This window comes from Carassius gibelio, chromosome A9, assembly GCF_023724105.1.
Source record: "Carassius gibelio isolate Cgi1373 ecotype wild population from Czech Republic chromosome A9, carGib1.2-hapl.c, whole genome shotgun sequence".
NCBI lineage: Eukaryota > Metazoa > Chordata > Actinopteri > Cypriniformes > Cyprinidae > Carassius > Carassius gibelio.
Window position 1 is genome coordinate 15,568,696 of NC_068379.1, and position 15,925 is coordinate 15,584,620.

The 15,925-nt window shown below is 36.7% G+C and overlaps 1 protein-coding gene across 2 annotated transcripts in view; it reads left to right on the top strand.

The window, feature by feature from the left end:
* The window catches only part of LOC128019732 (diacylglycerol kinase beta), an 80,821-nt gene that overhangs the window by 59,698 nt on the left and 5,198 nt on the right, over positions 1 to 15,925 (top strand). For both annotated transcript variants that reach the window (XM_052605901.1, XM_052605902.1), the window contains 4 exons: positions 2,150 to 2,240; positions 3,211 to 3,412; positions 14,515 to 14,635; positions 15,424 to 15,484. In XM_052605901.1, the coding sequence (XP_052461861.1) occupies positions 2,150 to 2,240; positions 3,211 to 3,412; positions 14,515 to 14,635; positions 15,424 to 15,484 (475 nt within the window). The remainder of the gene's footprint in view (positions 1 to 2,149; positions 2,241 to 3,210; positions 3,413 to 14,514; positions 14,636 to 15,423; positions 15,485 to 15,925) is intronic.

Genomic DNA, 15,925 nt, shown 5'->3' on the forward strand with positions numbered 1-15,925 from the left:
ATATATATATATATAAATGCTGTAAACATGGATTCTGATAACTTTTGACAATGTTTTTTTTTCACATATTGCATTTGCATAGTTTGACTTAAATTAAGTGTCAAACCATACTGAAAAAAATGGTCTAGAAACAACAGGTAACACTATCAAATTAAATGTACATTTTTGAAGTAGAAAAAACGAAATTAATTTTCTTATAAAAGCTACTCCAAATCCTTATTAACAACTTTGAAAAAATTTTTAACAGTGCAGTTAAATCAAATTTAATTAGTCAAATAAATATTTAAAAAAAAATCATGAATTGTTTAGACTCGTAAGCATGTTGCCATCAGTAGTTTAGGCTTCACCTATGCTTGTGGCTCTTGTGTCCTGTACCTCAGCGGATTACATATTTTATATGGTTGATACTGATGGTTGCTCTGTGTCCATCCCTTGTGAGCCTGGAGAAGCCCCCATTGCACGTTGTCTATTATGCAAACAATAGTGTTGTCATTATCAGCAGGACACCCCTTTGCAGGGCCTTGTCACTGGTTGTCACCATTTGATGAGTGTAAATTACCCTGTTTCATAACCAAAGTGAAAATGCAACACATTTAGAGTAGAGACTAGAGAGAGGATTGATAGGGTCCTGGTGTTATAAAATCATCTGAGCTGAAGCAGAAGGTCTTCATTATAGATTAGTCCTACCCTTGTGTGATATACTGGCAGTGTCTGTTGTCCTCCGCAGGCTCCTCTCAGTGTCCCAGGCAGTTAATGTCAGGTTGCGCTCAGGTTGCCGATGGTGCTTCTGGTTTCTCCATGGAAGCTGAGGCCAAGTTCACTGTCACTCATGTCCTCTCACACCTGTCTGCCTCGGCTTTCCTTGTAGCGCATCAATTTTTCAGAAGGCCAGAGGGTGACAAAGTGAACTGGGCCAAAGGCTTCTTTCCTTGCCCTAACTATAACCAGCCCTCAAGAATAATCAAAGATTGTAATAGGTAAGATGAGACAGACTGGCCAATGTGAAAGCACACCTCGTAACATTTTGTTTAATTCAAATGAATGTGACAGAGTTCAAGAGTTTGGGGTCGGAAAGATTTTGTAATCTTTTTGAAAGAAGTCTTTAATGTTGAACCAGGCTGCATTTATTTGCCGAAATAAATATAGTAAAAACAGTAATATTGTGAAATATTATTACAATTTCAAATAACAGATTTCTATTTGGATACATTTCAAAATGTAATTTATTCCTGTGATGACAAAGCAGTGTCACATGATCCTTCAGAACATTTTTTAGAATATTTTATGTGCATACATATTTTTTTTTTTTCAGGATTCTTTGATAAATAGAAAGTTTAAAATAACTTTCTTAAAAGGTTTTGTTTTTAAAAAAATGTATTCATGTCATTAATGTTAATGTCATTAATGTATTAATGTTAATGACCCCAAACTTTTGATTGATGTAGTGCAAATTGGTTGTAGATTTACCATCGAAGAGATGCGTATGGTTTCCTTGGCTTAACAAATTATAAATTTGATGGCGTAAATCAGAATTCAGCTATTAATCAAAAAAAAAAAAAATGTTATGTGTTGTTGCAAATGAGGCACTTTTGGGAGTTTTTTGTGCAAAGTTGGATCTGAGAGCAGTTGTCTGTTTAATCCGTTGAAAGCCCAAGGCTCTGTTCATCCCATAATATTTATTTTCACGCCAGCATTAACATTGGGGTGTGTAAACGCAAACTTGTTTGTTGTTCCAGTGACAGAACAGCTGCGCACGGAGTCATCATTTTTTTCTCATTATGACTGAACTTGAGATGTTGCATTTTAAATCCTGTTGAACATTATTTCTTTTTTGTCAGTTGCTCCTCTGAGATCATATTGAAACATTCAGACGCGTAGCTGTTATTTATGACAGGAACCTCGCCAAATTGTTGCCGTGTTAGCATTTTTTGTCTTACAATCAGCAAATACTGTACAACTGGTTTCTAAGTTAATACAAGTTAATACATCACATAGATTCTTGATTTATCAGAACCGCAAAAAGATCAAGTTGACTTTTTTACGCATAGCCTTGTTGTTTATCATGAGCTTTTTTCATAATGTCACAGCCCAAAAATGTATTGGATAAATCTTAGTTCAACGTCTAATCACTTTTGTTCTCTCTCCTCAGGATGAAAAACAAGTTGTGGTACTTTGAATTTGGCACCACAGAAACCATCTCAGCCACTTGTAAAAAGCTGAACGAATCCATCGAGGTGGAGGTGAGTTCAGGACATTTAGCCTCAACAGCGCCTTGTTTTACTTGACAGTAAATGTTGTAATTATATACAGCCACATTCACACTCTTTTAACTGTGTATATGGTCAGTATGTCCACTGAATACTTCCTTCAACAAACTGTGATTCATTCATGTGCAGCTGGCTGCAGTATCTACAGTAAACTTCAGGCTGCTCTTATGTGTTGAGGGAATGTGTCAGAACGTCTCTATGACAAGTAAACAGCGGCAGACGACCTTTGTTGACAGCGTTCCCAGCATGTGAAAGTTTCACACTGGCCAGTTTGTGCCTGTGGTTAGATATACATAATGAATGCAATGAGTTTCAGTGATAATGAGGAGTGTTTCTGTTTGCTACAACACTATTTACTAAAGTGCTTGATATGTAATCTAAGCAGAGACATTATAAATACGCTTATGAAGTTAGAAGAGCTATGAAAACAACTTCAGCTAGCAAAAGAAAAGTTTCTTTCTCCCACTCTTGTGTGGGATCTCACGTGGATCAAGCTATCGCATTATATCATAAACATGTCAGCATTTGTCTTTTGAAGTTTGTGTGCTTTTCCACTGTACTGACGCCCTTTGATTCAGGGTGGTCTCTGACATCATACAATACTGAACAGCATTTCTATTTCTGGATCGCCCGCAGGCATTTTTAGACTAATTTCACATCTTTCGTGTCTGGAGTGTGATTGCTATTGATGTGCCACTCTTAATAGTTACTGCAGTTTATAATGCTTTAAGTGCTTTATCATTCTGTTTTATACAGTATACATTACCCTTCAATATTTTGGTGTCAGTTATTTATTTATTTTTTTGTAAAGATAATAATACTTTTATTCAGCAGGGATGCATTAAATTTGTCAAAAATTACAACAAAGACATTATAATGTTAAAAAGAGTAAAATATATAAATGTATATATGCTGTATAATGATTTTTTTGTTTCTGTCCCAGTGTGATGGCATCATTTTGGATCTCAGCAGCACGTCTCTGGAGGGTATCGCTGTGCTCAATATTCCCAGCATGCATGGGGGCTCCAACCTGTGGGGCGAGTCCAAGAAAAGACTGAATTACAATCGCATGAGTAAGAAAGTGCCAGAGAGAATGACTGGCAGCACTGTCACCGATGCCAAAGAGCTCAAGTTTTGTGTACAAGGTGAGTCAGACCATAGAACATAAACTACTGAAAAAGATCTGGGTTGCTCCTGAAATGTTCTTACAACCTACAAGTTTCTTAATATAGCAGAGAAATGATCGCAGCATCCTTTTACCGTCAGAAAGAATCAGAATCAGGAAGAGGTTTATTGCCAGGGATGTTTGCACATACAAGGAATTTGTTCTAGTGACAGAAGCTTCCGGTACACAGAGAAAACAAAAGATAATAAGAAATAAAGATATGTGAATAAAATACACACTTGTTTATGTTTGTATATACTGTATATGTGTGTGTGTGTGTGTGTGTGTGTGATGCGATCTAGGAAAACCCAACACATGGTGAAATTTTACCTTTTTTTGGTTTTGATACTATGTGAAAGCTGACCATTGTCCATAGCTTGAACGTAACACAAGTTATGGCTGTCTGAAGTTGACAGATCGCTATGTTTTTCCAGAATGGAATTTTTAGAAAAATGAGTTTAAAGTGAGACCGATTTCTTTTTCACTTGTACTCAATGATCGCTGTCTGTCAGGAGCGCCATACTGCATCATTACACAAACAGACTAACGTTACACTAAAGAGGACTTTTCCGTTGTTTACCATGAGCATAGTCTCTGAACTCTTGATCACCCCTTGTATGTTTGGATAGCATGAATAATGTATCTTGTAAGCGAGTGAAGCGCACCTGTGCATATAACAGACTGTCATCGGACCCCTCCTCTTTAGTAACTTCATCTGATCCTACATCTCTGGATGTAAAATAGTCCATTATAACATCTTTTAGGGCACTGACATCACCACGATTGAGCAGACAGAGAGGAGCAAGATCGTCTAAGTGAGCAGCTTCAGACTGTGTTGTTTTCCTGCGCCCCGCCTTCTCAGGATATTTAAAAGAATGAAACCCTAATTTTGACAAAAGATTTACATACGACTTATTTTTCAAATTTCCTGAAAACGTCCCAGCGCGATATCCGACGGATTTTCCCAGATTGCATCACATACTGTATACACATACTAGCAGTCAAAAGTTTTTGAACAGCAATGACTTTTAAAGAATTCTCTCCTGCATTTATTTGAATACAGCAAAAGCAGTAATATTTTGAAATATTTTTACTATAAAAAAAAAAAACTGCTTCCTATTTGAATATATTTTAAAATGTAATTTATTCCTGTGATTTCAAAGCTGATTTTTTTTTTGCATCATTACTCCAGTCTTCAGTGTCACAAAATCCTTCAGTAATCATTCTAATTTTCTGATTTGCTTTTTAAAAAAACATTTATTATGATTTAAAACAGTTGAGTACTTTTTTTTCAGGATTCTTTGATGAAAAGAAAGATCCAAAGATCAGCATTTATCGGAAATAAAAAGCTTTTGTAACTTTATACACTATACCATTCAAAACCTTGGAGTCAGTATAATTTAATTTTCTATATTATTTTTCTTTTTTTTTAAAGAAATTATAGTTATTAATATTTAGCAAGGATGATAAAGACGTTTATAATGTTACAAGACTTCAGATAAATGCTGTTTTTCTGAACTTTCTATTCGTCAAAGAAACCTGAAAAGAATTCTACTCCGCTGTTTTCAACATAATAATAATAATAATAAATGTTTTGAGCAGCAAATCAGAATATTAGAATGATTTAAGCTTAAAATGGCTTAAAAAGAAAGGAAAATAATACATTTTTGTGGCGATGCAACAATGACGATATATTTCTATAGGAATAAAAAAAAAAAACTGTTTTTGCTTCTGACCATTTAATTGTAGTACATTTAAGTGCTGATGATAAAACTGACTGAAACCTCTAATTTCCTGCCACTTCTAATACATTTCAAATGACTGTCCATCATCGGTATATCAGCACATCATGTGGAGCTGTTTCATATGCAGCTCTGACTCACAGCTGAAAGCTTTTAACCATCGCTAATGAATGGGTGCCTCTCCGGCTGCTCATTACACTGATGTTCAGACTCACTGTGTTTTGGGACTTCCTGCGTTAGTTTCCCAGAGTGTGAAGCTCAATTAGCAGTGCTAATCGTCATTTAGGGATAGCGCTATCTGTGTCAGCGCCTCACTGAGAGTAGAGTACCAGTTTTCCAGATCCCACACTAGAGGTTGGTGTCACCATCCTACTAAATGTCCGTTTGGGGAGGGTAAGTCAGCACAGGCGCCCTTGTGACGCCAGCCTCCAGGGCCCCGGCGTCACCATCAGCTGTCTCAGGCACAGATCAGAGCTCGGATGTGTCTCTACCTCCCAAGGTCAGAGCAACAGCAGCTGTTTCAGCCTGCAGCTCCGGGCCTGTGTTTTGTCCAAAAGAAATACAAATTCTGTCATCATTTTCTTATAATATATAATCACACGTATTTCTTCCTCTTTATATCACAGGTGAAGGTAGTTGCTTATGTACAAGAGGGGCTGTATGTCTCTGGCTCTAAGCTGCACTCCAGTTTTTAATCAGCATGCAAAAAAGTTTGTTAAGAAAATCTGGTCACACTTTATTTTAGGGTCCAATTCTCACTATTAACTAACCATTAACTATGACTTTTGCCTCAATTAACTCCTTATTTGTTGCTTATTAATAGTTTATAAGCTAGATGTTAAGTTTAGGTTATTGGGTAGGATTATGGATGTCATGCATTATATGTACTTTATAAGCACTAATAAACAGCCAATATGTTAATAATAGACATGCTAATAAGCAGCTAGTTGTCAGTGTGAATTGGACCCTATACTAAAGTGTTACCCCCTTTCCTAATCTCTATTTTTGATCCATTCCAGTTCTCTTCACTTTTACAACTCTCTCGTCCCTGTCTCTCTCTCTGTGCTCTTCTGTACTGAACTCACATGAATACTGTTACCATGGAGACCCCCAGGCCCTCCTGAACTGAGGAACAGCGTAGGGATCGAAAGAGAATGAGAGGGAGGGAGAGAGAGTGGGATGCTTTGAGCTGTGTGACTCATATCAGTCATCTTTAACTGGCCTTCAGGCACATATACTCAACCAGCACTGCATACAGCACATACAGTAACAGTACAGAGGTCTGTAGCCACATCCCATCTAAAGTAACTGTGATCACTCTGTCAGTTAGTCAGTTGGTTTTCTTTTTCCATTGCATGAAGGATTTAGTGCTGTGGGGTTTCTGATAACTCACCAGTCATGGAGGTGTTGCCAGCTCGCTCCACATGTTCACTAACACGTTACACTCTGTGAAAACGACTTGCTGTTTACAGCTGTAAGAGCATGACCTCATCTTCATCTCTCAATGGAGTGTATTTTGAGGTTTATATGAATAGAGAATTCCTCTCACTCACACAACTTCCACATGACTCAGGTCCTAATGGATGTCTGCATGTGACTGTTGCATTAGTAGCACTGAATCTTTTCCTGGATAGGTCCTGAAGGTTGTAGAGGTTTATTTTTGGCCATAATAAACAAGCATTTCCCAAATTTGGGTGGGTATTATATTTGGGTAATAGCTTGCCACTACACAGGATGCTGTTATATTTAGTCACATTATCACTGTGTCTTTTTTGTTAGCGGTTTTACTGTCTTTTCTAGCCATCCTTGATGGCAGCATTATTAGCCAAATTAAAAACCTTATTAAAAGTTAAACTCTGGTTTGAAGTATTTATATTTGTTGGTAGCTTTGCTTTATGAAATGACGCTAATATTTTAGAGTTGTTTTTCCATTGATATTATGTTGCATGTTTTCCCCCTAGATTTCTTTCTAACTGTGCGCTTTAACAATTGTTTAAATTGATCATAAAGTAACCAAATGCCAAGTTGTTTTCGTTCTCACTATTCACATTAGAATATTTACTAATAAGCATAGTGCAGATTTCCATGCCAGAGATAAAATTTCCACATTACATGTAACAAAATGAAAAAAATATTAATTTTTTTATAATAGTGTTGACCCTAGAAGGGGTTGGGAGAGTTCAAGAAATAGATTTTGCTGCCATTATACAAAATTCAAAAGTTTGGGGTCAGTATGATTTTTAATGTTTATGCTCACCAAGACTCAATTAAATTCAATTATTTATATATATGTGTGTATATATAATTATTATTATTATTTAATTTTTTTACTGCATAATATTGCTGTGGAAACCTTGATACTTTTTTCAGAGAACAGCAGTAAACTTTAAAAGAACAGCACTTAACAGTGTAAATTTCTTTACTATCACTTTAGATCAATTTAATGCATCCTGAATAAATGGATATAAAAGTCTTACCGAACTCAAGTCTTTTGAATGGTAGTGTCTGTTCTAGTAATCTCAAAGCATGCCTCAGTTAAGGGGTTATAGTTTTAACATTCTGCATGTGACGAGAATCGTATGACGATAGTGAGTTAAATAGAACATGAAATGATTAGGTGAAAGCATGCAAAAGCTGCCTAATCATGATCATCATGATCATCTTGGCAGAAATTATGTCTGTTTTTGCCAAAAAATTGCAATTAGTCATGGTTGAAATGTTCATGATTTTTTTTCTTTCCTTTCCATGTTTGTATATTCCAGGAATATCTGAAATAATGAGTGAGTATTTGTGTGGTAAACAGCATCTCCACATCTCTTATCTCAAATCGACTGTTCCCTTTTCCTCTCTTTATTTCAGGGTCACAGAGGGATATTTTGTCCTATTACCTGCTTCCCACACCCTTGAACTCTCCTATTTCTTTCTCTTTATGGCTCGTACACAAGTCACTCCACCCTTCCCAGAGCGATCTTGCCACACACTGCCTCGTGCTGACGGCTATTTCAGGGCACTGGGGCCATTCATTGTTACATCCCACAAACAAACACACACATACACACACTCAGATCCTCGTAAACACAGCAAATGATTTGTGTTGTATTTCCCCACTCCCGTCCTCACATGACAGGAATAGAAGTGAAACTCTCCACCCAAAGAGCACTGTGGGAACACGGTGACTTAGTGGACGAAAGGGACACTTTCCGCTGTGGCTCAGTGTCCTCGCTTTAGCAAGAGTGATGGACATTTGAAGAGTGGCTCTCACCCATCAGGGGTTCAGAATCATTGAAGATGTTTCTGGCCTGAGGGGCCCTTTCCCATGATCTGCGTCATGAGAGTTGTGATTGTTGGCCTGCTTTGTGAGAGGAGCTTTGTTTGTGAATGGCATGGGAACAGAGGTTGGGAGACTGGGGAGCTCTTTTGCATGCAGAGCGCTAGTGAACGGAGCGTGTGCGGGTAGAGTGCATCCGTACAGTGAGTGTGTGATACAGAGGAGGCCATAAGCAGTGTGGCAGACTATCAGTTGGGCTCTCATTGAATAACATCCTCCTCTGTATGTGAATCATGACAAGTTATGAAATCCCAAACAATGTAAAAATTAACACCTATCATTCATTTGGGCTTGTCACAGCGCTTCTGAAATGTCTGCCGCGGTGTGAGGCTGTTTTAAGACATGTCACAATACTGACATAATGAGAACGCTTTTAATGAATAGGAGCATGGGAAAGTGTGTCATGAGGAGTATGTTGTCTAAGTAGAGCAGGGCTGAAGTATTGAAAGCGTGCTCAAGAAAGTAAATGTGCAGGGCCCGCATTCACATACATTTTAAGAAAAAAGTTCTGAAAGTTCATAAGAACGTTCCTTTGGAAGATATTCCTTAATGCTCGTACCTCAAATACTCTGCCAAAAATAAAAATTTGTTTGGTTTTGATTATCATGTATATCATGCTGAAATAATGCGTTTTATAGCCATATCAGTTTATACTTCTGATGTAAGGTTTTCTGAGCATGTAAGCACTAAACTAAGTTTTCTTTCATATCTTATTGCAATTAAACTGTCAAATGCACACAAGGTTATGAGGAAAACATGTTATAAAAACGCAGTCGTTTATGTCTATGAAGGTGGGAAGGAAATTGCATGCTTATATTATATCTGTGTATTAAGTGACAGCAGCGTAACATACAGTACCTGCCACTGTCTATGCTGTTAATATGACTCAAACAATAAATAAAAACAGAGAATCACTGCTAATGATAGAATAAATTCTATAGCTTTAGAAATAAGACATTTCTTACTTGAATGCTGCTTTTAAATGCTCTAACGTGAATAATATATTTGCACATCTATTAACACTTTCTTAAGTAGCAAGCTCCTCAGGACAATTTTTTTCAATATAAAATGATATTAAAGAAAATTAATTTGCCAGATTAAGTAAAATCTTGCATTAGTAATATGTTTTATATGTAGCTAATACTTTAATGCTTAATATTTGAAACAGCCCAATAAATTAAATATTAGGGATGCCCCCTAATAGCCGACTAAGGCTTAGTCAATTAAAATTGTATTAGTTGCAGAAAAAAAAGAAAAACATTCCACTGGAAGTGATGAAGTCAGTGATGGACAGATTATTATGGTAATTACAGTACATCAGACATCCAAATGTTTGTTTCGTTCATCAACCTCAAATGTGGCTTATTATCTAAAGCATAATTTAATTAAAGTAATTAGTAGCTACATTATGCGGCCGCTCACTCTGACGTTAACCTAAAAAGTGTGTGCTATTTACTTTTATGTTTGTGCACTCACAATAACAACAACAAAACGTTGTGCTTTTGTAAAATAATGAAAGCAAACAGGGTGCGCTTTCTGCAGTCTAGGTCTCTGTGAACTTGAGCACGTAAAAAAAATTTGAAAAGTGAAATGTATACTTTTAAATGAACCAATTCAAATGGAAAAGTAACAGAATTTTCACCAAAGTATGTTACAGACATTTTATGCATACAGTTAACAACTGTTAACAACTAAATTTTAAAGAGCATTTTTGGATTTTCTTAGAGACCGAGAAGAGTTCATGCAAAGAGTCTGAGAGTGAAGCGTGGTTAGAGAAGACAATCTCATTAAGTAAGTCAGTAAAGAGTGCATAAGAAGACTTTGAATGAAGTATGCTAGAAAAGATGTCAGAAGCAGCATTTCTCCGTGTAGTTTGCAGAAGTGTACATAACTTGTGTTGAAAGTGTTGACAATGAAAAGAGATGTGTTGAAAGTCTTGAAAGAGTATGCTGACCTCAGTAGTTTTCACTGACTGACTTTGTTAACTGAGAATGGTCTTGCACTTAAATAAATGGCAGTGAACAGCTAAAGTGTGTCATTTTCTATTGCAAACACAGTTATAGTGTGGATCATGTGTTTTGTTTAGATCACTATCATTTGTTCTATACCTTCAACAAGATCCTTTTAGCCGCGACTAAATATCCACCACACGATGCATTCTGACACGGTTACATAAGAAGCCGTTTGTGAGCTATTCTTAGTGCTTCCTCACTGTGATGCGCTGCCTGGAATAAGAAAGCCCAGACCTGACAGAGCGGGAAATATTCTTGTCGTGAGGAAAATAAGGCTCCCGTCAATTTTTTCCCCTCCCTCTCTTTATTATTATTTTATTTGCTGCTTTTGGGACAGTCAACAAGAAGCCATGTGTTTGATAATAATACGTTTGTTCCATGAAACCAAAGACGAGGCTGACAGTAAATACACAGTTGAATATAGAATACAGTATATTATTACTGTATATTATATATACAGTATATACAATATATATATATATATATATATATATATATATATATATATATATATATATATATATATATATATATATATGTTTGCAAACCGAAAGATCCATACCGAACATTTTCCATATGCATAAATTTACCATTACACCCCTACTATTTACAATATTTAAGTTATACAAAATATTGAATAAACAAAAAAGGAACAAGAAACATATGACATTTTTTGAATGACAACTATTTGCATTTTGCAAAATTTGGCAGATTAGTGTTCAGAGTCCATGTAGATCAGTGTGAGGCTGAATTTTGTTGCAGTGTGTGGTGTTAAAGAGCCATTCGTCACTCATGTCACTTCATAGTGTCAGTGCTGAAGTCCTAATCTGCCCTCCTTACCTCCCTCTTTTCTTCTTAAAGCCCTCAATCCTATTATTCTTTCTGGGAAAACTCCTGAGACGTATAGAGATCAGGAAGCATCAAGATCTTGGACATACTTGTCAAATAGTGGCATTGTGGAGGTGAATAACAGGATACCAAGCACAGATTTCTCTGTTGGGGCTCTTCGCAGCCCTCCAAGCAAAGCATAAGGTTTGTTCACCTCTCAGCAAACCTCTCCTGTCTGACCTTTCAGAGGAAGAGAGTCACAATATCCCCCGGCAAAGCTGCACAGTCAGGCAGGTTCAGACTTCTCCACTTCTCATCAATCAATAAACACTTTATAAACACTGGCAGGCAGCTTTTTCTTTTCAGCCAGGTCATGACTCAACAAAAGATATTCATAGGTCATACCACATGCTGAAAAATAGCAGTATCAAGAGCCTCGGGAAACCAATTTTATTTTGCTAATCCACTCTGGTCATTCTCCTGACTGCAAGTAACTTTTCAACTACATAACAACTACAACTAACTCTCATTAGTATTAGTAGACTATTAGGTTAGAGTTAGGTTTAGTTGGATAACTTGTAGTTGCAAAGTTATTTATGGTCAGCAGAATATATAAAGGGGACTATTTAAATAAAATGTTACCTAAAAGCCATTTAGATGCAGTTTTTTTTTTTTTTTTAGGTTTTACTGTATAAAATCTTTAATAATAATAAAAAAGCAATAGTTTTTACGTTCTCTTTGACACATTTAGGCCTCTGCTTAATGAAATGAATCGAAGCTTCTCACAGAAGTTCCTGTTGAGCGAGTAGGCGTTCCTGGAGTGTACTTTGTAGCGTAGAAGTTGGCCACATTCACTGAGGACAAGTTTTGTGATATGTGTGATAAATGCAGTATTAACAGCTGCTGAATTTATTATCTCACAGTATCAGTAACACTGAAATCAGGAACAGAATTGTACTTTTCTTTGTGTAGTTCGTATGGTTGGAGTCAGGAGACCAAGTCTTTATTTTAAATGTTTCCAGTGTCTGCTGAGTTAATTCTGGGTTTTGCCATTACTAAGCAGATTTTGGTAACAAATTATAATATGGTTATATTAGTTAACATGAACTTACAATAATATTTAAACACAGTTCATGTTAATTTCAACATTTACTAATACATTATTAAAATCAAAAGTTGTATCTTAATATTTAATGGTCCTGAACTCAAATTAACTAACAATGAACAGTTCTATTTTTATTAAATTAATAACAAGGAGTAATAAATACTGTTGCAAATGTCTCATTAACAATTGCTCATTGTTAAGCATTGTTATACTTTCACTGAAGCTAGCGAACGATCTCGGCGTCAGCGCGGAAAGTGAGGAACTAACTGATCTCTGCTTACAGTTCACACATATATTTTTGTCGCGAACGTTCATTTTCCTTCAAAACAGCCGGTAAAATCGCTACGACACGGCATTAGATCTGGCTTTTGTTCACACAGTGCTTGTCCTGGCATTGAACCCGGCAATGTAGGTCCCCGACCCAGGTTCAATGCCGGAATCAATCCCAGGACATGGGAATTTTTTTTTGTTGTTTTTTTTTTTGTTTTTTTTTTTTTACCACTGTGCCACAAGTGGCTACAAGTTACAAAAAGTTCAATTATTAGTGCGTTAAATTTTATGAATTAACAACAAACAATACTTTTTAAGATTTTCTTAAACATTTCAAGGTATAAAAAACAATTAAAACACTTAATTATGAATGAGCATGAATTAACTAAGAGCAATAATACATTCATTAATAAAAATTTGCCTAGATTAACAAATGCTGTAAAAAAAACTTTAATTGAAAGCCAAAGTCAAAAGTGTCCATGTTTTCTGTCAGGTGAAATTGTGACATTATTAACTGTGTTTACACTGTTAAACAACATACATTCTCATCTAAACAAACCATTGCTGTCTGGATTCTAGCAGCTGATGGGAGTAAACATAAGCTGTTTGCAGATGTGTCTTTAAGTACGTCACACACTTTAGAAACCTTTTTGTTAATGATAGGCTGGATGAGCTTTGAATGTTATAGGCGGACCCAGCTTGAGTAAATTTGAAACATCTCTTTGACAGATCACTCTGTATGGTGTGTATTTGGCTTGAACTGATGAGTAGTTCTGGCTTGTGTGGATGTTGTGCATCCATCTGCTGAAAAGATGGCTTAAAGCTACCACTGATAAGGCCATTAATGTGGGTCAACTTTTAGAATGGATGAAGTGTGAAAGAAAAGAGAGATTTGTATTACGTGGCTTTGTATTATGGATTGCAATGTATTAGTATAGCATGCCTCATTTTCTTGAAAATGAATTCTCAGTCTTGGATATAGCTTTAGTAAACTCATTTTTAATTGCTTCTCTTTTGCAAATGAAGATGGACATTAGACCAAGTTCTTCTTGGGACACTTGCTGCCATGACCCTGTTGTGTGTGCTAGTGTGAGCGAGAGAAAGTTAATGAGTGGGTAAAGGGATAACAATGTTCCACAAGCATTTACTAAAGCTTAGTCTACTAGTAGGCTTAACCACTGACCTCAGTGCCTTTTCCCATCTAGTTCTATCTATTTTTTTCTCATACTACAAGCTGAATTTCATTTTACTTTCCCATTGTGTAGAGTTTGCTATTGATTCTCAATTCTCAGCATTCTCAGCATGTTTCTCTTTTGGAGTTTCGGAAGAGTTCTTAAATTGTTAGTTACCCAAAAATAGAAATTCTGTCATGATTTATCTCACTCTCATGTCGAACCTTTATTGTTCATCTTCACACATGCAAATTAAGATATTTTTAACTAAACCTTCCAAATTTTTGTCCCTTTGTGTTTGTATGTGATAAGATAAAACCCTTAAGAATAACGTTTTAAAATGGCATAATATTGAGTAAATTATGACAGATAAAAATCTTGGGTGAATGTTACATTTAATGACATTACAAACTTTGCTCACAAAATATATAATCAAAAGATTTTACGATGAATTTGTCATCAGGTTTTTACAGGACCAAATAATCTGAGCCATGACATCCAATTGAACTAATATTAACAATGTCTTCTCCCTTCACTTCTCCTAGGGAATTTTAAAGGAAAAAGCATCTGAGAAAAAGTTGATACTTAAATGAAACGTAACCATTTGTTTCTTCTTCTCTGGCAGATTTGAGTGATCAGCTTCTGGAGGTGGTGGGTTTGGAGGGAGCCATTGAGATGGGCCAGATCTACACAGGTCTCAAGAGCGCTGGACGGCGCCTTGCACAGTGTTCTAGTGTCACCATCAGGTCAGCAGTTAATGCCTGTCCACATTCACATTGACTGAAAGTTCAGAATTGATACTTGAACTCATAGGCAAACCCTCTGGTGACTTGTTTCCATGACTCTGAAACATCTCTCTTCGCCCTCCCCGTCAGCAGGACATCCTCTCTTGGCCAGTGCAACTAGTAAATCAGACCTTTAACCTGCTGTCACTCGCTTAGCCAACAGCTCTAACATTCTTGACACACTCACGTACTTATGAATAATGATGTTTGTAGCATGTCTAAACACACACATACACACTCCGGACGTATGCAAATGAACCAGTGGAGACTTTTCCGAGGTGCTAGTTCACAAGGTTGTGTTGCCTTGGTCTGCTTTGCTCCATTTAGCACTTATAATGTCCTTAACAGTTAGTTCTGAATGGAAGTGAGGTGGTTATTCACAATTTTCACTGATGTTTCCTCACCTATACACAGGGCCGTTCTGCCTATGACCTAATACTTTCCGTAATAGGCATTAATAGTGCATTCATCATTGTCATTCTCCCATACTGTGTTGCTTTAGCTTGTAGTGGCCCTGCTGGAAAGACTAAAGCAACTATTTGTAACTATTTGGGAATGGAGGTTCTGAACTGAGCGAGTGTGTACGTTTAGAGAGTAAGGGGTCCGGCTGGGAACAGGGCTGTGGGAACAAAGAGCACAGTGTTCAGAGCCGTGTAGGAAAAGTGTTGTATATATGAGCCTCGTGCCTACAATCTGCCTGGTCAGTGACCTGACCCGTAACAGCTCTGTCCTTGTCTCTGTGTCCACAGGACGTCCCGGCTGCTGCCCATGCAGATTGATGGGGAACCGTGGATGCAGCCTCCATGCACGGTGAGCTCTTTTGATTTTGCTTTGATTTTTTTTTTTTTTTTTTTTGCAAATATCTTAGACTTTTTCATGACCAACACCAGCCAATGTGTCACGACACTGTAATTAAACAAGACAAGACATTTCCCTGATTTCACCTAGAACTCAATTGCTTGGTCCAAACCTGAGTTCGATTCCACGCCAAAGGTCTGGGCTTTTGAGTCCGACCCACAATACAATTAGGTCATGATACATCATTAATTGCACAAGTCTAACCTGAACATAGTCTAAGTTTAGTTTTGAGCCAAACCACCTGAAAAATTATGTCCAAAACCAAGAGTTGAGGCCTAGTGGTTTGTGCATTATGTTATGTTGTGACACAGACTTGGGCGATAAAACTTCAAATCAGCTTTTTGGTATGTTTTAATTTATATTTTCTTTTATGCTTTTATCTAAAATAAATCA